Below are 27,327 nucleotides of genomic sequence, written 5' to 3'. Positions count from 1 at the left end.
CACACACCGAAATAAATGGCAAATGTGTTTTTAGTGTGAGGCTGCAGACACTTGCACACACACTCAGACACACATGGGGTTTTTTCAGGCTGGTAATTAGTAGAAGCAGTAAGGTGATAACAAGCGCCAGCCACACGTTTGCAACCGAGGTGTCGATGCCAACATGCTGCTGGATGTCACAGCCCCGCACCTTATCACACTTTCCTCCCTCCTCGGACGGATAACTCTTAAATACAGATGCATGCTCATGCGTGCTTTAAAAAGTGCAAGAAAATATGATCATGCTTCACACAACACACATCTTCAGCTTTACAGCAAACAGAACATGTGCATCAACATGGTGTATGTCCCCCACAAGTCCTCCTCCTGCTCTTTTCTTTCCCTCCTTTCCTATCATCTCCACTAGGGCTGCCACGATTAGTCGACTAGTCACGATTACGTCGACTATCAAAATCGTCGACGATTGATTTAATAGTCGACGTGTCGTTTGAAGCTTTGTAAGATCACAAAAGATGCAGGAATAAGTAGTAGGATTTAAGAGTGTAATAATGGACTGAAACAGAAGATGGCAGCACTGCATGTACAAGGATGCCAGCTGCCGTTAAAACCCGAAGAAGAAGAAGCTGTGTCCCAGAATTCATAGCGCAGCCCAGCTCAGTTTACAACAATGGCGGCAGCTAGTTAGTTTTAATATTACTCTTATTATTCTTTCTGGGTCACAAAATAAATGTTTAACATATTTTTAGGCGAGAATGTAGCTGTGTAAACCTCAAATATCTGCTCAGTTTATCAAGACACCACATATTTTCAAAAGCGCTCCGACGTTTTCGGTGATGTCTGTTACCCACTAGCTCGATAGCTAGCCGGGGGCACGGCTCACCAGAGCCCGTGAGAACACCGGACTCCCGGCAAATAGTTTTCAAACCCACCGCCGTCTTTCTCAGGTTAAATATATATAAGTCACTTAGATAACTTCAAAATGTTATTGTTTGGCTTTTTTTTAGTATTTTATTTGTTCCTGAGTAAATCGGTTTGGCTGAGATTAAAGTTATAGTTTTTACACAGCTGAATAAACGTCAAGCAGACAACTGATTATCAGAAGTGTGAGATGCTCGAGAATATACTCCGGTGTCCCGTTATATTTTAGATAGCAAGGAGTTTATTAAACTTCACCGAAACAATCTGCAAATTTCATTAAAATTTAATAAACTATCATCTTGTCTTTATTTTTAGTTAGCACATACCATAAACACTTAAAGCTGTAAGCTAATGATAGTTATATAAGAGCAGATGCTGCTGGTGCAATAAGCTGTACGCTGTACGTCCAATGGATGCATGATCTGATTAGTCGACTAATCGCAGACTAGTCGACTATCAAAATAATCGTTTGTGGCAGCCCTAATCTCCACCCACTGCTCCTCCTCCGACTGCATGATTTGAGTCATATGATTCAAAAAGGTGAGAATCTACATTCAGCAGATTATTTTCATCTTGTTACCCTTACATTTCTTTTGTTCTCTTTATTTGGATAGTCGGGTTTCGTGCACGTGGCGCTTGATGACAAAGTTGAAACCTTGTAGCTGGCGATGATCTCATGAGTCTGACATCACTTCAGCATAAGCTGCACCCTCTGAACGCACATTTACATGACCGCCCTGAAGTGTGAGGTTTCATACTAAATAAGTTTGGATGGAGACTTTGTGTGTGTCTCTTGTGCGGTGCCTTGGAAGGCTTTATGTAATTACATTATGCTATAGTGATCATGTGATTGTACAACTGCAACTTGAAAAATATATGGGTCATTTGAAACATCGGATTCAGACTTATCCTTTTATGTTCCCTTCTCCCCCGTGCCATCATCTCTCCCCTCTTGACCTTTCATCTCTTGTATGTGTCTTGCACTTTTCACCTGGCACTGGCTCACTTTGTTTTATTTCTCTTCCACAGGTTGCGGAAACAGCAGTATGAGCGGTGACATGTACAGCGCTGGCTATCATACTATCGCCAACATAGATTATTCATCTGTGTGCATCAGGACAATGAGCGCCAGGTACAGCCACTGCCCAGGTATGACATGGCATCAGATGGACGTGCGTCAGCTCGCCTTCCCGGACTCCTCCTTTGATGTCATACTAGAGAAGGCCACCCTGGATGCCATCATGGTGAATGAGAAAACGCCTTGGGAGGTTTCACCTCAAACTGCTTGTTCCATTCACCAAGCACTCACAGAGGTATTTTTGAAAAACTTTTCCTTCCAGAGGTTTGATATTTTGTGGGTTGAGGTTCTCTTGTTACGTCGGATTACTCACCAAAAATGTTTCTGCTTTCTGTTTATGGGAACCTGAGAGTTTTTGTGAAAGCACATTTGTTTTTCCCACCTGGTGCCTACTGAGAACTCACTACCACTCACCACTGCAGCACTAGTTTATGGTTTATGGTACAGTCCAACCATCACGTGGTAATTTGCTTTCAGTTACAGCTGTTTTTTTTTCAAACTTTAGAAAACATGATAACAGGAACAAAGCAAGGATCTGTAAATGAAAACCATGAACATACTCAGATTTTTCAGATCATTTACAGATTTATTTACAGTTGTAAACAATAACCCATCAGCAGTAAAAGGCTGATGGGTTATCGTTGTCACCCTGTTGGGTGGGTGGGTGGCGTAGACACCCAAGTTTTTGAATATGACAATAAAGTAGGCGCAGTAGGATTTTCAAATTCATCCCGTTGAATCTCGGTGACCTCAACCTCAAGGTAAAAGGTCAAGCTTTCTGAACACAATAACATGAGAACAAGGCAATGTATGATTTCCAAATTCATTACATGATTGCAGCTACTAGTAGGCTGAGGGGTAGCACTGCTGATAGTGTTGTTTTTGGATAGCTATGGCTCCAGAGGTGGAGCAGGATGGAGCAAGTCATCGACTAATTGAAAAGTTGGATATTTTCGTTCCTTCACTGCTCCATTCTGCATGCCAAAGTATCCTTGGGCCAGATACTGAACCCCGAGTTGCTCCTGATATATTCACTAGAGTGTGAATGTGTGTGATAGAAAGCACCTAAATGCAGAAAACAATAAAATTACGACAAAGTTTATAAGAACCAGTTCATTTACCATTATTCCACAAGTTGCTTTTTAACAAACCAAATTAGAGTACTAAGGAAGAATTAGATGAGCAAAATCTAACAATCTAACTGCGAAAGGTGAACATTTCAACAAACCTTTTAAAATTCTTTTATTTTCTCCATTATGAGGAATCATTGTTTCTGTGTGGCTCTGTAGTGTAGTCAGTTACACATTTGCTTGGTAAGCAAAAAGTTACTGGTGCAATTCAAACCAGAGACGCAAATCCCTTTTGAGGTTAAGTCAGGAAGGGCATCCCGGTTTAAAACTGCCAAATCAGACACATGGAGCTACCCACAGTGGTAATCAATTGTGACAAGGAAGCAGCATTCATTCATTCATTCATTCATTCATTCATTCATTCGAAATATCATGGTTTCAGAAAAATCATCAATTTGAAACAATGTATGTTTTCTGTAAGTTAATTAAGGTCAAAATATTATCATTAGTAGTATTAATGTTGATATTTGTAGCTGATGCATGGCAAAGTTAAAAAATCAAATGTAAATACGTCTAAACTGTATATTTGTCCGTTTTTACAGAGCTGTCCTTTGCCTGTTTTGCAGGCCACTAGTGTCGCTACACACCTATGATGGTTTGAGAGCTGTTTTACGGCGAGCAGCAGTACGGTTTATTTGTAAATGACTTTCTGACAGTGAAATTAGTGGCACTTTACATTTCCACTCCACAGCCCATCAGCGTAGTGGCAAGAAGCTGAGTGCCCTTCAGCTGCTCGCCTCAGCACTAACTGCCACTGTGTCAATGTGACAATGACAATGTTTTGGTCATTTGCTGTGCTTGACCTTCGCATATTAAGACAAGAGAGCTCCACTATTAACTGAAGTAGGAAACTTGTGATTTCTGAATGGGGAAGAATTACTCATGATGTACTTACTGAGCATTTGAAGAACGGCTAAGTAAGGTATAATTCAAAATTTAGGTTAAAATTACAGGTGTATAGAGTCTTACGTCTAACACACAGCCTATAATTACAGTAAATGTTACAGTGGAAAAGGTCACAGAGTGTGACTCATTTTAATGGAAGCAGCTTGAGAGCATTAAGTAAAAGGGATGTTAATGCAGATTTGAAACATTTGCATTTTCTTGTGCAAAACTTTAAAATTACACACAAATCAACAATTTATAAATGAAAGTATTATGAAGCTTTTCCGGTGACTATTACCATTAATATTTGCAGTTAATATCAGGGTCATACGTAGGCTGCTGATTTGAATTAAGCAACAATAAACGATAACTATTTTGACCGACATTAAAGTCATGTAGATTTACGTTTTGTAAACTATGATTATTTTACTGGACATAAATCAAATATCTAAGATTAAATGTAAAATCAGGAGTGACTCAGAATGAACTATATTACTGTCTGTAGGTGTTATTATTTAAAAATCAAGTGAGACAACATGGACGCAGGTGACCTCATCACACAGCCACAACCCTTCATTCTCGCTGTTATACCTCCTGAACGATAGCTGCAGCTGCTCAGACAATGCCTCCACATTGCACTGGTACAAAAGGTGAAAGCGTCAAAACCAGAAGCAAAGAAATTGCTTTTTTTTCCTGACATATCATTAAAATAGCTGTAAAAATCAACACAGTTGAACAATCGTGTTTTCCACTCTGTTCCAACGGCGCGACACACCAGGTTTACAAAACTCGAGAGGTGCACAGCATCCAGTAATGGCGGCTTGTAAAAGCGGCTGTGATGTCAGTTTCATGTCAGCTTTGTCGTACAGTGCCGTTTGCATCAGTGATGCTCTACTGTAAAACAATTCTAACTCCAAAAGTAGCCAAACATTCGAGAGCTTTGCCATGTTGTGTTATGTGATTACTTGCAACCCGAGTTACAATATGTGCTTAAATGAATTCATTTGAACTTGAAGTTTTTCTCCTAATCATCCATCCTAATAGTTACAGCAACAAGTGAGTGAAGTGCTTTAAATGACACACCAAGAAGAAATGTTATTAGATTAGAAGTATTTAAATGTCAGTTTTCTCAAGTTATCCCAATTTTTAATGCTTAAAGCTTAACCGAGGACAACCCTGACTTGTGAAGTAAACAAGGATATAGACAGTGCTGTCTGTGGGCCCAGTTTGTAGGGACGGTGTCTTGGGTGTTTTCCTCTAACAGAAGGAAGTATTAAAGAAGGATCAGTGAGTGTGATTGGTGGACAGATGGGAGGATTTGAATTCCCTTCTAGAGGAGTGAAGCTGAACTCATGAAGACGCCTGTTTAAAAGCCATTTCAATAAGAAGCTCAAGTTCCCAAGCACCCTTTCCCCTTTAATTTTTCTCAGCTGCCTCATGCTCGTGGCTATCCCTCTGCTTCATGTTGGTTTACATGTATCTTTATGAACTTCTCTGTGATCACAAGTACACAGCAGTGTTTTTGTCTTCAGCACTAGTGTACGTTTGCCGTCTCACTCTGGCTTTTATGGGCACAGACAGTCACGATTCTTGTTTATGTGTGAGCGTGTGTTTAGCAGGAATGTGGGTGGCGGCTTCAGAGCCTACTTTCAATTCTTACAGAAAGCATTTTCACAAAGTGGAAAAAGGGGACAGACGGAGGGAGACGCGAGCGAGAAAGAAAGGTGAGAAAGAAAAGAAGGAAGGTGAGAAAATGGCGAGCATAGGAGAGAGTGATGAAAATGAAGGAGATCCCTGAAGAAACTTTTGTTGAAATCACAGAAGAAAAGAAGAATTGGTGGTGGGGAGGGTGGGGGGAGTGGATGACAGCAGAGGAGAAAGGGATTGAGAGAGGGAGAAAAAGAGAAGGAGTGGGAGACAGAAACCAAGACTGACAGAAAGCTAATGAGCAGTGCGCCAGTGTGAGACGGATGAGAAGAAGGTAGGAAAGGAGAGGGAGAAGCTGAGGGGAGGGGAGGAAGAACAGTGCAGAACACTTTAATCTAAAGCCTGCTTTGAAAGAGATTCCCAAAGATTAATCGTGTTGAGTTAAAAAATAAAGAAATATACCAGAGAAAATTGGTGAATCATGTCACTTTACACCAGCGGATTGTTATTTCTCATTAGTATGAGAACAGATCGTATAAACACAAGGCTGAGTGTACAAAAGTTGAGGCAAATTGCATATTTTGTTAATTATTTCAATAGTTTCTGTGTAACATCCAGAAAACTGGTCATGGACAGCCATCAGCCTCGTCGTGTGTGTGCTTGCACTTTGCGTGAGACCTAGCCCTGGCCAAACATTGATAAGCCAGACACAAGACTGTGCGACACGGAGTTATTAAATTCAGTTTTATTTACATTTTATCCACGAAATCACAGCAAAAGTTGCCTCAATGTGCTTTATATTGTAATTTAAAGACCCTACAGTAATACAAATAAAAATGGGACCTCCTTCGAGCAAGAGCTTTGGCAACAGTGGGAAGGAAAAACTCCTTTTTAACAGGAAGAAAACTCAGTGAGAAGGAGGCTCAGGGAGGGGTGGCCATCTGCCGTGACCAGTCAGGGGTGAGAGGAGTAAGTTTGGCGCTGTTAGCTCACTGGCCAGCTTAGATAAATTTTTAGCTACTCATCGTTGTAAATAGCTGGTTAGCCCAAATCTGCTTCTTACTCAGTGTTGACACTGAGAAAGAGTCCTGTTTAAAGCATGTACATGACTTCATATTTTTAGTAATTAATGCACTCAATTTCTAAGCAGTGCTATTTAGTTCTGCTTAGAGGTCCATTACACTCGCTGTATTGGTTGTTTCATGCAAACAGTGGCATCTCAACAGCTCTGTACTGTTCACACCAGAGCTGAGTACTCGCTATTCTCCTAAATAAAAGATGTCGCCACTTAGATAAAACTTCCACATCACCAGAATCAAAACTATCATATATTTCTTTCAAAGTTCTTTCCAGAAAGCCTTGTCTTTTCAGTCTATATGATCTCTGAATCTCTGAACTTCTCTGCAGTTATCATTAAAATGGCAGTAAAAACTGACATGATTGTACACTCATGTAATTGACTTGGCTGTGGGGGCAGCAGCAGCAACAGCACCCTGTGTGACGTTATAAGTCAAAAACAACATGAAAGCGTACTGTAGCTTGCACCAGGGGATTTGATGTCGGTTTTGAAGTGCAGTGTGAGTATAGTGGGGCCATTGTTGTTGGCGTTAAAGGAAAACAAAGAAGAGGTTTAGCTGCAAGTGCATGTTGGTGAGCAGGAAGATCACATCCTTTGGATTTTCATGGAAAATTTGTCCCAAATAGTTTTTATGTTTTGTTTTTGTGTTTTTAAGTCAGTGCATATCCTGTTAGAAGATTAGTGGAGGTTACATTAAAATGGTTTCAAAAAGCTTTATGCAACAAAAAGAATCCCTGAAGGTCAAAAAATACATGAAAGGCTTGCAGAGAGATTAAATACATTAATATTCTGTAATTGAATGTCCAGTTACATTTTACATTTTAACATTACAATATAAAACTCTTCTGCTGGTACATGTAGAATTTGACTCTTTTACCAAAATCAGAGATCAACTCTTCACGTTAGAAATTGGCCATCCATCCATTAATGTTCCTAACGACTCATCCAGCCAGAGTAACGGGTTATAGGCAGTTTATCTTAGCTGACAGGCTGCCCGTGTGTCATGAGGCTAAGGTGGAGACTCCGTCAACCTTTCATGGTCACATAAGTACCTAAGGTCAAGTTAATCTCACACACTTGTCTGTGGACTGTGGGAGGAAACCCCAACGAAAAGGTCCAAGCTAAGAACTGTATTGCTAACCACTGTATCACCATGCTGCCCATTTGGGATTGTCAGCTGAGCACAATTAAAGATAATCTTGGAGTTTAACACTGTTTGAGATACCTCAGGTAAAGGGAACATTAAAAGCCAAGGTTTAGTTTGGATGTTAAAAAAAGAACCTTTCAAAAATAACTGCCCATTATCCAAAGGCCGTAACAAAAAACACCACAAACACTACATTACTGCAAATGACATGCAAAAATATTTAGTTGACATGAGAATCACTCTTTCTCTGTGCAGCTGAATAGTCAAAGGTGACAGAAGAAACACTGCATGTCAAAAGAAATGAGTTTAAAATGCATATTAGTATATTAATAAACAATTTCTCAAATCAAAGCTGAAACCTGCCCTTTTCATGCAATATTAATTATTTTATGTGAAATTGAAAATAACGATGCATAAGAAGCCTTAAGCCTCGGAGAAAGCTGTGAAATCAGTTCCACCAGAAATCCCAGTCAGCAACACTTTCCCACACAGTTATCCGATGTAGGACACACGTACTGTATATAAAGTCATGACACAATACACGTAATAACAATAGAGTTTTATTTTTATTGCCATCATGGTGACACACAAACACAGTAGAAGCTGCAGTTCATTGAAGTGTGAAATTTATTTCACAAGCTGACACGCTCTGTGAATCACTCTAGCTGTTGCTATGGAGACTCTTTCATTAGATATCATCTCAGACTAACACTTTTAATTGCTAACCTTTAGTCCTGTTTAAAGAGGTAAAGACTAGTCCTTGGTTTCAATCAGTGAGGCAAGTTTACTTTAAGACATCTCTTTTGTAGCTACCTTAAATGCAGCTTGTTTGCTCAAGGGCACTGAAGCGGAGATTATGCAATGTCCAGAAGTTTACTCAAGTGCAGCTGAAAATTTGGTAATTCATGAGTTTGTTAATTCTGCACAGAATTGCACACAATAGTGCAAGAGATTTAACCAAAGTGTTTTAGCTTGTGGTTGATTTCAGTTTACAGGTTTAACCAGTCATCTTAAGTATGGATAGGTTTGTATTTGATGTCTAATTATATACGTTCAAAATGAATCATTTACACTTAATGGTATCATAAGTAATTTTTTAGGTAATTTAATGGAAAAAGAAGGTTGTCCTCATAAGTATACATTGATTAATGTGTAAAAATTGATGTATTTTCATAAATGTAAGAATATGCAGGAGCGGGCACCGGTTTGTGGAAGGCGCCATGTTCACTCGCCATCTGTGGCCAACATGGACGTTGCTGTTCCGCCACAAACTTTGAAATTTTGACTTTATTCTCAAAATGAACAATAATATATTTTATTCTTAATGCTGCCCTAATACACCTTCATAGTGAGTACTTTATACTTTCATTTTAAAAAAATTACAACATTTGCACAATAAAAACGAATGCTAAATGTTTCAAATGGATATATTTTGGACAACGATTCTAACGATTCTACATGTTTCGATGTATACTGTGCATGTGTTGCATGCTCAGTCTGCCTGGTATTGAAGCTGTCACAGATGTAAGTTAACAGTTATAACAGAAATGTGTCCTTCAAAGACTAGTGTGGGCCCTCGCTTATGACAGTAAGTGGTATGGAAAATTCCAGTCATTTCAGAAATGTAGTATCCAGTATGGTGGTTTACTGTGTTATAATTACCTAGACCGCAACACAAGTCTTAACTGAGCATTTGTTGTTGGCTCTTTCTGGCCTCGGCATCTTCACAGTCTCTTCCATCAGTCAAAGAAGTGTGAGTGATATGGTCAGAGCTTTTTCATTGTTGTGCTGCATTATGCGGCGCGTAGGTGTATGGCAAGAGTTAATGACAACTTTATTCAGCTCATCTCACACAGTCGGATGTGGTGTATCTCACATCTGTAGACCCAATTGTTTTAGTATGCAATTAATAATTTTATAAATACGTGTAGCACTTCTCATCTGCTTTTTTTCCAGCTTGTTTCTAATCCTTCTTAGTCCGTCTACAAGTCTCTCTCTTAAACTGACAGGAGACGCCTCCTTTTCTTCTTGGTAATCTTACATAATCTAGTAGATTTCTGCATTTTTCATTGCACTCAGCCAGTGTGACAGCACTGGCGGTTCACACTGTACACTGGGAAGGAGAGTTCTAAGAAACATGAACCTACATGGGAAACAACTAAATGACCTGTTAAATTTGTAGTAATCAAATTACAGTTACTAAGCAAACAATTGCCATTAGCCTCATTACATAAATTGATTTACAGGAAATGTTTGATGATAAGATTATCTTAAAAAAAAAAAAAATCAAACATCTGCAATGCTAACCACATCTGATTTTTACTGCACTACAAACTTCAAAAAGTAAGTTTAAAAAGAACAAAAATTAATGATTACAATATCCAGTAATATTCAGTTAAAAGGAAATAATGCACAGAGAGTGAGCTGCCTTGTGGGAGGTTTGTGATCTTCAGAGTGCTTTTTGTTAGGTCAGTGTATAGGACTGTAGGCCAAAGTTCATTTTTATTACATGATATTTAGTGTAAACTTTACTTAGGCGGCTCCAGAAAGTAGTTAAGTAACCTAATGTGTAATTTACAAAACAAAGTAGTAAGTCATGCAAATTTGCTTTTTTTAGAATACGCGTATACTTATCCTCATGGACTGTATGTGTGGTAGAGCTACCATTGGTTTTGTGATCAAACCAATGGTAGCTCAGGATTAGTACTGTGCCCATCTCAATCCTTTGTTCCAGATTAAAGTGACAACATTTAGATGAAAATTTGGAGTGCTAAGCTATCAGCTACTGCGAGCACGCTTGCTTAGCAAGTCACATAGAGTGTAGAAAATTAACTTTAAAATCTTCTCTGGCTGCTCCCTTTAGAGGTCGCCACAGCTAATAACACAGTAGACCTCCGTGTTTCTTCCGTCACTAAATCCATGAACCTCTGAGGTCTTCCTGTTTTCCTCCTGTTTGGTAGCTCCACCGTCAACATCCTGAGTCAACTGTCCCCGCTCCTCCCATGTCCAAACTCAACCTTCCTTTCTAACCACTCAACCTGAGCTGTCCCTCTCATTTCTAATCTTGTCCATTCTTGTCACCCTCAGTGAAAATCTTTGCGTCTTCAGCTCTGTCCCCTCCAGCTCAGCCTCCCGTCTTTGTGTCAGTGCTGCCGTCTCCAAACCATACATCATAGCAGGTCTCGCTACCATCTTGTAAACCTTTCCTTTCAATGATGTGTGTTCATTTCTGCTCTGAACCTCACCAGTTTGTAGGAACCGATGTTTGAGGAGGACCCTAAGGTTCCTTCTTTTATACCTTCCTTTCTAAAATCTACACATTTTAGCCAAATAGACAATTTTCTTCTACTGGTTTAATGTGGTGAAAAACCTTGCTGTGTGCTCATTATGGCAGACAGGCTGCTGTCATGACATCATCCTAAGCTGGCTTAATGCAGAGAGAGAGAGAGAGAGAGACATGTTCATTGACATTGATTGGTTGTTTCTGGCTCCCGCTGTGGACAGTTCTCCCCAGCTCCATTACCAGGAAGCTTGGACGGCTGCCGGGAAAACAACCCCAAAGGAACATTCGTGTTAGAGCGCACATACAACACACAGACACACAGGAGCTTTATTTCTCAGTCTTTTAAATATTTTTTCATGTTTTGTGTGCATAAATAATGCTGAATGCTCATTGTGTGCGTGCGTCTTTCAGTGCATGTGTTTCGATGTCGACATGTTTTCATTTCAGTTTGAACCTTTTGTGCCAGAGTAAAGTGGATTACCAATCCACTTTACTCTTTCTCTCTTTCACACTTTGTGTATCCCCTCGTGTATTTGTGTGAAAGGCAAAGCTTAAAAACAGAGCAGAATGAAGTGCATGAACTGACTTTGGAAACTCAGATTTTAGCATAAATGTAAATATCAGTCCTACAAAGTCATTTTTATATGCGATTTCTGTTGTGCTTGTATCTTGAGTGTTTATTCACAACAAATAAGAAATTACAGTGAATCTAAACTTAGGTTTATCGTTCCTGTGTGTTCACCTTTAAATAAGTTATGACTACAGAGGGGGTTAATGAATTTTGAGCTTGGCTTCTAAGAATTTTTAACTGCTTTTCACTTCATGCAGCATCTTCACCTCACATAATATCGCTCTCTTCTGTCCTTTCAGCTCTCACTCTCACCTGATGCTAATTATTTTGGACTCTGCAGGTCTGTAAAGGTTTGGGAAGTAAAATTCAAAGCTGTGGTGATCAACGACTCACCATGACTCAGTATATTTAAAAAATGGATTAATGTTGATAGTTAAAGTATATATTAAGTAAGTCACTGCTTGTATGTCTGTGTTTGTCTCACAACCCTCATGAGTCCCTTTCTCCGCCATCTTTTTTACACGTGTGCACACATGCGTGGTGTTTGTATATGCATTTCAGAAGTGCCTGTGCATCCCAAGCTGCAGCTTTGTGCATGTGCATGCTTGCCTGCTTGTGTGTTTTTGCATCACTGAAAGTGGACGCCGTGTTCTTTGCATGACTGTGTGTGTGTGTGTGTGTGTTACTGTGCGCTCATGTTTGTCCAAGTTCTTGATGCATACCTATAACGTTTGCCCCTCCTCCATGTGTGATCAAGTCTTTTGGCCCAATGAGCCCTCTGTTCTCCAGTTCTAGCAGACTGAAAGTAGAGCAGTGGAGCACACGTGAGGGAGTGGGAGCGTGGGTGATTGCAATTCTGTTTGCGCATGTGTAGAGATTTGAGCACGGGATCAAAGACAGGGAATGCATATGGATGTGCTTTTTATTTATTTATTTTTTTATGTTAAGTTGCATTCTGTGTGTGCTTGAGCCACTCTAAAGATTAACAGAATATCTGTGTGCATGTATTTTCATACATATGCATGCACATGTGTGTGTCAGTGTGTGTGTGTGTGGGTATGTGTGAAGGGATGGACCGCTGAGCCGGGGCCTCCTGGCTCTCTAGAGATTTTCACACAGCTCTTGATGATTTGTTGCACGTGTTCGGTCAACATACACTGGCCACTCACAATAGCAGATGGCCTGCCATGCACACAGAAATTCACCAAGAATATCACATAAATGTAGTATATAATACATCGGTTCTTTGCCATAATCAGTGTATGTCATTTACATTTATTAGATGCGTGTGCATATGTTGGTGTTTTTTTTTAATAAGATCTGGGATTGCAAGTCATTATAATACCAGTCTGCTTAATTTAGGAGCCTGTATATGATGTAATTATGTGCATGTTTGAAGGTGCTTTTGATTAATAAACTTTCTTTTTAACCATTTTGAAGAATTTTCAAAATGGTCTATATATTTACATCTTGAATCCATTAACAAAAATGGATTCAAGATGTAAATATATAGATGCACTGATGGTTTCAGATATGTTTTATATATATATATATATATATATATATTTACTCATTACGTCCTTTTTTTCTGTCCTGATTTCACCTCAAATCGTGTCCCCATCGTGCGGTTTGTGCTCGCTCTTTCTATCTGCAGATGCTCTTGTTAATCCAGCGTTATGGTTTTTACCAGCTGTGACTTGGGAAACCCCCGGAGCCAGATGCAATCCCTGTGCTCCCTTTTGCACATATAGTCTTTCTTCTCTTTTACTTGTCTAAACTCATGAGACTGTTTCAGGTTTAGGTTTTCCATGCCTGTCCATGTAGAGCCCTTTTAATGGTGTGCTGACATGGTATGAACAAAAGGTTGTAAAAATACTTGTAAAATACTTGGCTTAAAGCGTGATGAGCCGTTAAATTTTTTTTACAGTTGAAGAAGCTGTTGTATTGTATTGTAGCGATTGTATGGCTAACACTAGAGATTATAAGCTAACTAGTACACTAAAATCATCAAATATTAAATTCTTAAAATATAGTAGCTAACTAAACTTGAATACAATCTTGACAGTTATTTTCTGAAAGTACGATTAGCAGTTAAACTGTCAGCTGACAAAGCTGTCACTTAAAAGCAATAAACAGGGTAACTAACTGATAAGTTAGCATAATCAAAAGAAGAGCTATGAGTACCTGCTAAAAAATAATCAATGATTATTTGCAGTGTAAATAATGACAGAGGCATAAAAAACAACTATAACTGAGACACGATGAGCTGAAAGTATAGAAACAATATTGCTAAGGCCTCGGACACACAGGCCTAGAGGCTGGTCGGTGACCCCCTGGCAACCTCCAATCACTAGGGAAATACGTAGAGTGGTTGCTGGCTGTCACAAGGTGAAATTAGTCACAAAATAGGTGCTGCACCAAAAATCCTTGTGATCGCTTTTATGACAGATTCTTTTGGATGCAGATTGCCCCAGTTGCTCGCAGTTTGCATGCAAGATGCCATCGTGTCTGCAAATATTTGCCAACTACTTGATGAGCGATAGTTAAGCTGAAAAACACAAACCGGAAAAGAAGAATTTTCACCTTTAGATTAAAAGTTGTACCGCTGCAGTCAACATGTTTCAGTATGTTCAAGTTTTACTCTGAAGACAAAGGTGCATTACACTTTCATATCTTCCCTTCCACTCAGGGGGCAGTTGGCAGGTGTTTGCAAATAGGGCTGCCATGATTAGTCGACTAGTCACGATTACGTCAACTATCAAAATCGTCGACAACTAATTTAATAGTCGACGCGTCGTTTGAAGCTTTGTAAGATCCCAAAAGACGCAGGAATAACTAGTAGGATTTAAGAGTGTAATAACGGACTGAAACAGAAGATGGCAGCACTGCATGTACAAGGATGCCAGCTGCCGTTAAACCCCAAAGAAGAAGAAGCTGTGTCCCAGAATTCATAGTTTCCAACAATGGTGGCAGCTAGTTAGTTTTAATGTTACTCTTATTATTCTTTCTGGGTCACAAAATAAACGTTTAACATATTTAAACCATATGTAAACCTCAAATATCTGCTCAGTTTATCAAGACACCACATACTTTCAAAAGCGCTCCGACGTTTTCGGAGACGTCTGTTACCCACTAGCTCGATAGCTAGCCGGGGGCAAGGCTCACTGGAGCCCGTGAGAACACCGGACTCCCGGCAAATCGTTTTCAAACCCACCGCTGTCTTTCGCTACTCAGGTTAAACATGATATATAAGTCACTTAGATAACTTAAAAATGTTATTGTTTGGCTTTTTTCAGTATTTTATTTGTTCCTGAGTAAATCGGTTTGGCTGAGATTAAAGTTATAGTTTTTGCACAGCTGAATAAACGTCAAGCAGACAACTGATTATCAGAAGTGTGAGATGCTCGAGAATATACTCCGGTGTCCCGTTATATTTTAGATAGCAGGGAGCAGACGGCTGAGTTTATTAAACTCCACCGAAACAATCTGCAAATTTCATTAAAATTTAATAAACTATCATCTTGTCTTTATTTTTAGTTAGCACATACCTTAAACAGCTGTAAGCTAATGATAGTTATATAAGAGCAGATGCTGCTGGTGCAATAAGCTGTACGCTGTACGTCCAATGGATGCATGATCTGATTAGTCGACTAATCGCAAAAATAATCGGTGACTATTCGACCATGAAAATAATCGTTTGTGGCAGCCCTATTTGCAAACAAGTTGCTATCTACCACGCAAACTACCGGTGACTACGCCAATTACAATGCTAGCAACCAAAACAACTGCAATGATTTTTTGTTTTGCAGCACCATAAACCTCTTTGTCACCAATTTCATCTATCAAGCGCAAACAATCAGCTAGTGTTAGTGCTAGAGGGTTGGCCTGCATAACCGGAGCTTTACGAAGGTTTGTAGTCTAGCTGACCGAGAATTGGACTACATCAAACGGAAAAGGTGATGAGCACTATTTTAATGCTCACATGTCATACATTAATGCACCATACATACAAACACTGTTTTACAGCATATACAATTGACTCTGTTTGGTAGATATTCTAATCTTTAGAAGTGTGTGTCTCTGTGTAAGAAGAGAGATCTTGTAATATGAAGGTATTTTACGTAATATGTGAACAGTTTTGAGGGCGTTAAAATTGAAAGAGTATTGAACAACAACATGTTGTGACAGAACTAAAGCTCAGCGTCCGTGAAATGGCTGTGACAGTTTGGTCAAACATCTCATTAATGGCAGCAAATATATTTTCTGAGGATGTGTAATCAAAAATGTTTTAAACACTCTAATAAAGTCAGTAAAACCTGATAGAAAATGCTAAACACAAAACATCTGAACCACAGTGAGGAACAAGCCCAAATCACGTAAACATGCAACATGCGCACCTGCTGTTACACACACACACACACACACACACAGAATGTCCTGCCCAGCTCACTGTTGCCTAGACAACCAGTATCGACTACAGAGCACCGTTTCTATGGAAACAACGGATGCCTAAAGGATGAAGATCATTAATTGGAATAAGCGAATATAGGCGAGAGCGAAGAGGAAGACTGGGGACAAGGGACAGGAAAGAGTCAGAGCAGGATAATGAGAAAGTGAGGCTTGGTAGATGTGTGGTCAGAAACCCGAAAGACAATCACATGCACTTGGAAAAAAAACATTTTAGTTACTGTTTTTAACTCTGCTTTCATTTGGTCTTTCTTCATCTTTCTGCTAGGACTGTGCATTTGTTTGCTTATCTGTGATAAGCACAACCAAGTAGTGAGTAAAAAAAAAAAGGCGAGGGAGGTGGGATCCATATTTAAAGTGGATGTGTGAAAAATCAATGTAGGCCACAGTGGAGTGGAGAACAGCCCATGAAGGTTAGTAGAGTACAATAATCTCCCAGTGTGAGAGTCGTTTTTCATTCCTGAGCCTGTTATACTGTACTTTACTGTTCACGTACACCACATGTGAGTTTATGTCCACCCCTGTCAGCACTACTTCACTACATTCCTGCGTCCTGTAAACTCTTCAGTAAGGATGGGCTCTTCCTCTCATTCCAACTGCCTCTTTTATTCTTCGAGCACAGTGTGTTAGAAGGCAGTGCAGTCAGTACAGACGCTTTTATCACATTAAAGACTCAGAGAAACAGAGAAAAGTAAATAAATCAACAAAATGCTTTGTTTATACAGTACATTGCAAACAGTTTTATTCAAAGTTATTGCAGAAATTTGGGAGGTCAAAAGTGTCTCGTGTCCAAAATGTTAACAAAACATTTTTCTGACCTAAGAGGGCTGACAACCGATATGGATTTTGTTTTCTTGAAAAAACAAATGTGTGTGTGGATCTGGGCTATTTGATATGCGAGAGATGTGAGCGAAAGCGTGTGTTTGCATGTGTTGGCATGTGTTCATTTACGTGTTTGCAGAAGCATGCATCTGTGTATGTGTATCTGACTTGTTTCTGGATTGATCGAACCGAGCCAACTGTGAACCCCTCCTCCCCACCCCACTTCCACACAGCAGATCAATCCTGCCGTCGGTTGTGTCGCTTTCTCTCGTCTCCTTTTTTTCCCGTGTCTGCTGCTCGAACCTTTTACTGACCACTGAAAGCCAGTTTGGGTTGATGGCTCAGCCTTGTGATCTGTTTGTTTTCGCATTCCAGTCCCATGGCGGACACACAGATCACAGCTTCTCTCTGCTCAAAGTCCAAACAACATTAAGCTGGTTCCATTTCGAGTGGCCAAAACAACCACCTCACTCTCTAGCTGATGCACCAAAGCAGACAGCAAAGGCAACAGCCTGTTGCTGCTTAAAAGACTGGATGAAAGAGGGAGAGGGCATCGATTTGAACACTTGATGTTCGACCATTTTGCCAGAAATACACACATTTCCTGAGGTGGAGATATAAAACTCCATCAAAGTCCAGCCTTATCTATGCAGCACTTTTAGCTTGGCTTTTGCTAATCGTCTAGTTCCTACTGCTTCTAATATAAAATGTTGTCAGATATCCAGGTGTCCTATTTCTGCAGTAAAAAATAATTTCCTGTAGGACTTTGCGTGGTGGTGGTGGAGGAGGTGGAGTTAATTTTAATTCAGATGTTGCTTGAGGGTTGAAGGATCAGTTTCAGTAGGTGTTAAACATTTACTGAGTGAGAGAAAAAAACAACATAAAGAAAGTTTCACAAGTTTAAGTATTGAAGGAAACTAAAGAAGCAGAAACCGTTTAATCCTGACCAAACAGCTGAATATGTGATATGATGCTCTGCCTCCCTGCCCAGATTCTGTAACACAGACTTTGCGATTAACTCATACTGTCGAGAATAAATGTTCTTCAAAGAGTTTATCTATAACCACACGAGGCACTGCTGCTTTCACAGGTTGACGAGTAAACTAATGCTGGTAAAAGTGTCCAAACTAAAATGTCCCATTGATTTGACAAAAAAATCCAGGGGACAAGACACACTTCTTAATAGGACATATGCAAAATTTTATGCAAAGCTTTCTCAAAAAAAAGTCCAGAGGTCAGTGTGTTTGTAGGCATTGCTTGAGGGGCAAGCAAATTTCACTCTCTAGAAAACGACTTGATCGCAGTTCAGGGTAAAAAATGTGGCGATGTGAATATGGACTCGCAGGTGTGTAGCTCAGATTAATCTGAGTGATGGATGCTTGAAGTCCCTGAAATATTTGAATGGCCAGTCTCTCTGCAGTGAGCGAACTGCTTCTCATACACAAGGGAGATGATGTTCTCTAAAACAGTCTGGATCAGGTGAAGAGTTTCAAAGATATTAAAGCTTAAATATGGAGAAAAAAGAATAATGTCATCCCATGTCAGTGTGATATTCCACAGCTATGACAATCTGTTTAGAAAAAAACAAGTTTCTGTTAATACTACATCCATAATGTGATGGCCTTCTCTCTCTTTTTCCTAATATGAACTTTTGAAATGCTTTTCTGCTGCAAATCCAGCTCAAATCCAAATCTGTGCCTCTCGGGAACCCAGAGCAACTCGTAGTGCTGCTGTTTTCTCCCCCAAGCTTACTATTAATTTTTACAATCTATCTTTCTGTTATGCAATTGAATTTATTCATGATTATTTGTTGACGGGCCTCATATCGCTTCAAAGAATACAACAGTTTTAAGTTGAGGAGGACTTTGAGTGAGGCAGGATAATACCCGGCATGTTCTTCCCAAAAGTAATTCACACAGATATGATTCAAAATGACTTGTGTGGCTCGAGCTGAGAAACAACAAATATAAGATGCATGATAACCTTATTAACCTATTGACCAATCGCAGTCCTGTTTTATTTGTTTTTTTACTTCATTCTGTCATTAAGTTTCTAGCTGGCAGCTGAGAGTTTTCCAGCTGCAGTGGGTTTTAATGTATCAACTTTATGTTAGACCTCCATCAAAAGACTGTTTCTGTTTTCCATCAAGTGCATAATCTTGTATGGGTGATAAACTAACAACCCAGAGGTCAACAGATTCCCTCTGAAACCAATCTACGCTAAGCATCTGTTAGCTCATGTTGACAGTAATTCCTTTAATGTCTACAGTGTCAGCTATGCCCGTGTCACCAGCTTATGATGAGCATGGAAGGGTTTTTTTTTCTATATCTTTGCATGCGACTACAGTGACTGTGCATCAAAGAAATATAAGCAGTAATAGAAAACTATGTGTTTTTTTTAAGGACGTGTTTTTGTGTGTGTAGACAGAACTCCTCGTGAGTACGTCGCTGATTTCTCATCTCCTGGCCCCGCTAATCTTGCTTTAAGTTGACCTTCTGCAGAAGTTTAAGCTAACGGCGGCTCAGCTCCTTTACAGATACTACGTAGTTCACATCACCACATCCATAAGCACTCTTTTTTCCCCCTTTTTCTTTCTTTTAAAGGTGCAGAGGAGCCTGAATTTATTTAACCCCTCTCCTTTTCTATCTTACAGCTCATCCAAGTGTATGACTGTAAATCATATTTGCATTTCACCTTATGAAGATAAACCCATCACCTTTTGTCTTCGGCTCTCTTTAATCTCATCTGTCTTCTTCTCGTCCGTCCTTTCCCCCCATCCCCCTCGTCTTTGCTGCATGGCAGATGCCCTCTGCAAGCTGCCAGATGTGCAGGGATCCCTCTGCTGAACAGCTGGTCACTACTATGAAGGACAGACACACGCACACACAAGTAAACCTGTTTTGACACACACAGATGTAACTCTGTGCCCTTCAGAATCACAGCTCCAGATGAGCTGACCGACTTCTTGGCCGTATGTGCTCACGTGTCTTTTGCACGGAGAGGAAGCTCAGATCCGAGCGGCTTATCTTTCCTCCTCTTTGCCGTGCTGCACTAAACCGCTTCATGGCACTCTCCAGAAAATTATACGTTTATTTAACTGACACCTCCCATGCTAGCAGAAGTGTGACCTGTGACAGTGACTTATACATCGGCAGCACAGTAGCTTCCAACAGCTTGTCAGCCACCTCTTGACAGACGCTGAATTTCACACATACAGTATACGTGAAAAAGATGTCACGGTTTTTGGTGCGTGTCAGTGAAGTGAAGAAAAAAATTTGTAAATCAAAGTGGAAGTGTTCTGATGTCTGCCATTACTCTTTGATAAAAAAGGATGTGGTTGAGGAAATGTTGGGCAGCTGAAAAGTGTTTGCAATTAAATGTAGTGGTCTATTTATGCTCTAAATGTTTTAAATGATGATGTGTTGCTTCATCTTTTACTAATCTTACAAAAGCCTGGTTTACGCTTGCACCTCATAAGATTACATCACATTTATTGTGTTATCAAAAGTTGATAAAGAGATTCTTTTTATTCAGAATAATTTGCAACTAACTGAAAATGTAGATCCCAAATAGATCATAAACATAAACTAGACCTATATCTAGATCGATAAATGGCCGAATATGCCAGTTTTCTGTAAACGGGTAACAGATGCGTTCAGTACTACTCAAGTTCTTGGGTGCTGCCTCATGGGGGAGTTTGTGGCGTTGGGCTTCTCATTGGACAGATGAGAAGTTGTGTAATACTCCCAATCAGTTAATTAAATCACCTCCTTCAGTACCACCACACTGAAATTATTTTAAACCTTTTATCCAGTCTTCTACAGAAAAAAAACTGCATTGCCTCAGGCAATTGTGACGATGCATAAAGCACAGTTTGCCTCATCTTTTTTTCCTCTGGGTTTGGTTATCAGATATTCTTTCTGCTCGCGTCGTGTGGCCTTGTCTCCTTTTTTTTCATACCTGCTCAAAACCTTGTTCTTTTCTGCCTTGCAGGAATCGTCAGTTATGGCTGAATCATACTGAGGTGATTATATAATATAAGATCAAAAGTGAATCTGTGGAGCTCACTGGCCACTTTGTTAGGTACACCTTGGTAGTAAGGAGTTACGCCCTCTTCAGAGCCTACAAGGTGCTGGAAACATTACTTGGGGATTTTGGTCCATGTTGATATGATAGCATCACACAGTTACTGCAGATTTGCCAGCTTTACATACATGATGTATGTGTTCAATCTCATCCCAAAGGTGCTGCATTGGATTGGGATCTGTTGAATTTGGAGGCCATCTGACTCTTTATCTTGTTCAAGAAGCCAGTTTTTATTTGCTGGAGAAGCTCAATAATCAGGTAGTCTATGGTGTTTAAACGATCCTCATTTGGTGTCCAAAGTGTGCCAGGAAAATATCCCCCACACCATTACATCACCAGCAGCAGCTCGAATTGTTGATGCAAGGCAGGATGGATCCGTGCTTTCATGTTGTTTATTCCACATTCAGACCCTACCATCTGAATGTGGCAGCAGCAACTGAGACTCATCAGATTGGGCAGTGTTTTTCCAACCTTCTGTTGTCCAGTTTTTTTTTTTTGTCTTTGTTTCCTGTTCATAGCTGACAGGAATAGCACCTGGTATGGTCTTCTGCCGCTACTGTAGCCCCTCTGCTTCAAGGATCAGTGTTGTGCATTCATAGATGCCCTTTTTTTTTGCCCTTTGTTCCCCCTGTCTAAATCACGGACTAACAGTATCCCACAGTTGTTTATGTTTTTAAACCCATTTTGCACAGAGAGGCATTTTTTAAAAAATGGCCCACTGGTTCAACAGAAGAGAGATCTGAGAGCTGAACCCTCTACCTCCCATTTTACTTTTAAATATCTTAGGAACCATAAGGAAGCCAGCAGTGTAAGAGTGAAGAGCTCTATTGCGATGATACGGTACTTAAAGATGTGATCAGGCCTGATTATTCAAGACCTTGTATGTGAAGAGAAGGATTTTGAATTCAGTTCAATTAATAAGCTGTGCCTCATTTCGCTTTATCTGTACAAAATGACAAATCAGGTGACTCTTTGAGCACTTGTTGCATCCCAACTTGTTTGGAAGTGAAACATCACACAAAAGAAAGAATCCAGAATCCAAAATGTGAAATTTGCCAATTTTCAGGTTGCTTTTTCAGGTTCTGCATATTATTAATAATGTAACTATAGTTTCAGAAGCCATGTGCTTTATTATTAGGTTAAAAAAAAATCAAGTTAGTTTCATGTTGTCTTCGTGTTTGCTAAAATCCAGTTTCAAATGGTGATGCTTTCACTGGGCAAACACAGAAACCCTGAAGCACAGTTATTGGATCCTAACATTTGTATGTCTCACTTAAAACATGAATGCTATAAATCTTCAGCAATTTAAAAAAAAAACCCATCACGCACGCTTTTACGCTCTCTCCATGCTGCAGCTGTGTGTGTATAAAGTTAATTATTCATTTTCTGTTTGCATATCTTTGCTATCAGCTTTGTTGATATTCCAGGCACTTTGTGTGTGTTTGTGTAACAGCCGTATTGTCGAAAGTCTGACTGAAGTTTTTGGTGCAGTTTGTCAGAGCGATTCACTGAATAAGCCTCAGACTTCATGAATAAGAGGCAATCTGCATGTGTGAGTGCGCATGAATCCATCTGTCCTATAGTGCTGCCTGCCAGTTGCTGCCCATATTGTCTGTCACTGACTGTAGTACACAACACGCTCCAAGGCTCTTTATGTGACAGTGAAATAAACTAACCCGGCGGGATGTGGTCCAGCTTCAGCTGTGGGAAAGATTAGAGAGCTAGATGGAGATGAGGAGTGGGTGGTGCGTGCGTGAGGAGATGTTACGGGAAATCAAATGTAGTTCAACGGTAGTATGGTGTGTAATTTCTGGGAAACAGGCTTCCGCGTGGACATCTGCAAATTAGTGCATTAGGCTTGGATTTACCTGGCGGCAGCTTGTTCTGTCTCTTTGTTTTTTCTCAGTAGCAAACAAATTATGCTGTTTGCATCTCTCCTGTATTACTCTTCTTGTTCGTCAGGCTATGTCAAACGGCCTTCAGCATGATTTATGCAAGCCCCTGTTGTGATTTGACACCTCATCCTCGCTTAAAAACAAGCATGTAAGCAAACAAACTCACTGTGTTGACCTTGAAGCATCAGAAGTACAAGACCGACGCTTTCGGTAAGCTAATTGTGATTCTCACCTGAACCCAACGCAACGCTCGGATGTCGTCATAGACAAATGAGTCGAGGTCAAAATGTTCTTAACTCTTGTGTTTGGTTGCAGTCCCAGCCATCTCACTCGTTATGTAATGTTTGCTGTGCACGGCCGTCAGTGAGATGAATGCCAATGAAGCTTCTCTCTTCTTCTCCACAGTAGCATCATGTTTATTAAACCAACTTCACTTTATAAGCTAAGCAGAGGACAAGGTTTTGAATTATGGGGTGAAGCTCAGCTCACAGTCGGGTTGTGCCAGAGCTCAGGAAGCTCTTCAGATGTAAGATTGTGCCGAATTCGATGCTCTTCACTTTATTTTCTTCCCTTTTCCTCTCTCTCCCGGTTTCTGCCTCCTTCCTTTCCATCCTCACCTCCCTCACTCTGCCCCTTGTTCACCCGACTCCTGATTCTGTTCCAGGGCCTGTTTCCATAGCAACAGGTTACCATGGAAACTAGGTGACAGTGCTGCGCATCCCATCCTGCTATCGCCAGGCGAGAGGTGTTCGAAGTTCTTTTTCCTTTCTCTTTTTCTTGTCAAGATGAAAAGACGAAACTTTTCTCTGGTGCTTTTTTCTTTAAATGAACTCGTGCATCTTTTCTCCTGCCGTGACCCGGAAGTTGTCTCCCCCTTTTTTGCTACGGTGAAGGATCTTCCAATTCCTTAATTGCGTCTCAAGTAGTCGAGGAGAGGGAAGGCTTTTGGAGGTGGTTAGAAATAATGAAACACGGGTGTGTTCTACACAAAAATCTTTAGTTTTTGTAGAGAATTTCTAAACTACCTTTTGAGTGTATGTATTTGTAGGTTCATCTACTGTTTAAATTTCTTGTATAGATTTATATAAAGAGGAATTTTATATATATTAAGAGCTCTTGTTCAGCTGCTCATTAATGCAAATATCTAATCAGTTGATCAGACAGCAGAAGCTCAGTGCATTTAAAATTCGATTTTTAAAATTAAATTACACTTGAACCTTCCTCTTATCTCTTCCTGGCATCCCACTCTCCACTCCACACTGAGACAAGGGGGAAAACATATGAGTGAAGGAAGCAAGGAGACATGTTAGCTCACTGAAAATCATCCTCGGTTTGGTTTTAACTTGATGAGGAAACTGTAACTGTTAATACAAGTATGTCCTGTGTCCATTCACCATACACATCCATGCACTTTAAATCAGCGTTCACAGTGTATTGCCGTGTATCGTTTTAAACACTCATATTAACTTTCTCAGTAGGTTAACATGTTAAAGATTGGACTTCAAATCAGAAGGATTGCCATGACTACTGCAACATGACTAGTTTTACTTTTAAAGGATCGAAGCTGTGTCCATCAGGCTTGCCTGACCTGTGAAGCGTCTATAGAGCCATGCTTACATTTTACAGATGCACTTGTTCTGTGATATTTTCATTCACTCCCCCCTCCTCTGACTCTCCACGCCATCTGAAGAAATGTTGACTTTTATGTTCCTCGGGATTGTGTACAGAGAGATATCCAAGGGCTTGAAATAACTGCACCACTTGACAAATGATGCAATTATACAGAAACAGCAAAAAAGTGGACTTGGCTTTTATGTTGTTTCAAATTTAGAAATAGACGAGAAGAAAGAGATAACAGCAGAGTGCTCAGGAGCTGCTCACGTGTAAAGGAGGGGAGGGGGTGGTGGTGGTGGTGGGGCATGTTTTGCTGTCTTATATTTTCAGAGCAGACCCGTTGGGACTACTGTATGTGTTCTTACTCGTACTGTATGGATGTGAAAATGTAGGTTTTGTTTTGGACACAGCTCGGCAGTGTAAGTAGTGTCCTTTTCTATTGTGACTTTTGTTTGCTGCCAGATTGTCGCTCCAGTTCTTAATTATGAAAAACAACACCCTGGAGCCACGTTAAATTTTCACAAAACAATCAGAGCTCAATCAAATGGAGGAAGATGGAAAGACAGAGAGAGGGACTGAAAGAGGACTGACAGATAAGGAGAGAGCAAACAAACAGAAGGCACGACAGAGTGACGGAGCGACCCTGTTAAGCCTGCTGCTGAGGTGATATCAGACCCTGCTACTACCAGTAAATGCAATTTTATGCTGCTGCATTTAGATGTAGTACACGCTGCCATGCACAAATGAGTCAGTGGCTGAGAATATTTAAGCCACACACAAAAAAAAAACTTGCATACTGAATAGTACCATAGCTGTGTGGCATAAAAGGGAAGCTTTTTGTCCCCTCTCTAATGCTGTAGCTGACCTGGTTTGCAGCACGTGACTAGAGGCTGCTGTAGCAGTCTACAAACTGCCTGCAGGATCGAATGATGGCACAAAAATAGCACCCGAATAATAGCAACAGTTCACCAGTACATGTGCAAGTCAGTACACTATTGAGTATCTGTTGAATTGGATGTGACATTTTAAGGTTGGGTGAAACAGCTCACAGCACTGAGCATTTGATTGCTTGCTGTGTGTGTGGGGTCTTTTTTTTTTTAACTGGGTGGGCTAAAAACAGCAAAAGGGAACGAGGTGTATTTTATTTTTCAAGGTTTTGTTTTGTTTTGTTTTTTTAGCATACATAAAAAATATATATCTTTGTAGGCTTTGATGTGTAGTGCTACTCGCTACAGCTTTGATGCCAGTGGCAAGATGCAAAGGGATTTGTTAAGTCCCCTTTGGGATTAGCTCTGGGAATGGCACTCTGATGTTGTTTGTCATCACAATCCATAGAAATCAAGTTAACATGCAACTGTGAAATTATGCAGTCAATGAAACTCGAGGCACATTTCACGATGTCCTGCTCCTGTCAGCTGATTTTCACTTAGTTTTGATACATATCTTGTTAACTCTGATGTATGTGTATATATTAGACTGCTGTTGCTCATTAGGCAAACGAAGCCATGCCATTTATTTACCTTCTTGAACAGCATACATTTACTGGTGAGTTATTCTCTGGATTTTAGTTTTAAGACACATACTGATATTATCAACTCTAACTTGAGACTAAAGAACAAAAGGTAAAGTGGTAAAGTAAAAGGAATTTAGGGATTGACAAAAAACAGTGCACAGTGTGCCATCAAAACCCAGTGACCTAACAAAATCCAAAGGTCTGCAAAAGAAAATCCAAACAATGAAAATCAGCAGGTGAAACCCAAGGGAAGACACAGGAACAAGGGGGCAGGTGAGGCAATGACCCAACAAAGACTGAGGGAAAACATGCAGCCTGTATAGGAACTAGGAAAGGGCTAATAAGGCAAACAGCACAGGCCAGACTGCATTAGTTAAAAGTAGATTATTTCCATCTGCGGTCATTACTGATGATTGGTGGCCCTGTTATGACGTCTCTGGCCTCAGCTCTTTGAGGTTGGTGGGCCTCTGACGGTGCTTTGTCTCATCTTATCTTTTATCACTGTTCTTTACAGTCTATTGCTGTTTCACATCACAGCTGGTTGAACCTAAACATCTTCAGGTCCTCCTTGCAAAGTCTTTCCAGTGCTTTTTGGGGTGCTCTCGTGACCTCGTTCCCTGTGCCAGTTCTCTGACTAGCAGCTGCTTTGGGAATCTGTCATAATCCATCCAACAGACATGACCCAGCCGGCGTAATCGGTTGGTCCTAGCCACGGTGTCAATGTTGGCGAACCCATCTGCAGTAATTTATATTTATCAACTGTTCTGGGACCTTCTTGCCCTTTCACATCTGTACAGTGAAAGCCAGAGACTGGGAGAGCAAAAGCAAAACATCCAGACAGAGCAGAGAAGATGTCAGTGACAACAATAACAAAGTCAAGCAGAGCATGGACTGGGGTGTATGTGGATTGCAAAGCGGCTTGCAGCAATATGTACAGGTTAAGGCAGCCTCAGTGCTGTGCCATATATGAGATTTACCCATTGTGCATACAAAAGGCCATCAGCTGTAGTCAGCTGGCACTGATTTGATCAGTTTCTCTGCTGGGATTGCAATATAGGTTGACCTCCTCTTGAACTAATGCTGTGCTTGATGATCAGGTATAGTACAACAACAGCCAGGAAAATAGGGACAAAGTAAAAATTAAGGATCATGTCAAAAATGATTGTACAACAACAACTTTGGTGCAAAGTTGT

General features: G+C 40.2%; 1 protein-coding gene across 1 annotated transcript in view; it reads left to right on the top strand.

The window, feature by feature from the left end:
- The window catches only part of ece2a (endothelin converting enzyme 2a), a 106,326-nt gene that overhangs the window by 53,749 nt on the left and 25,250 nt on the right, over positions 1-27,327 (top strand). The window contains exon 4 of the mRNA XM_084913268.1: positions 1,948-2,231. Coding sequence (XP_084769394.1) covers positions 1,948-2,231 — 284 coding nt within the window. The remainder of the gene's footprint in view (positions 1-1,947; positions 2,232-27,327) is intronic.

Source organism: Perissodus microlepis, chromosome 18 (genome assembly GCF_051167445.1).
Source record: "Perissodus microlepis isolate ML-2025 ecotype Zambia chromosome 18, ASM5116744v1, whole genome shotgun sequence".
Classification (NCBI taxonomy): Eukaryota; Metazoa; Chordata; class Actinopteri; order Cichliformes; family Cichlidae; genus Perissodus; species Perissodus microlepis.
Note: the sequence above shows the minus strand (reverse complement) of the source record. Positions and strands in the feature narration are given on the sequence as shown.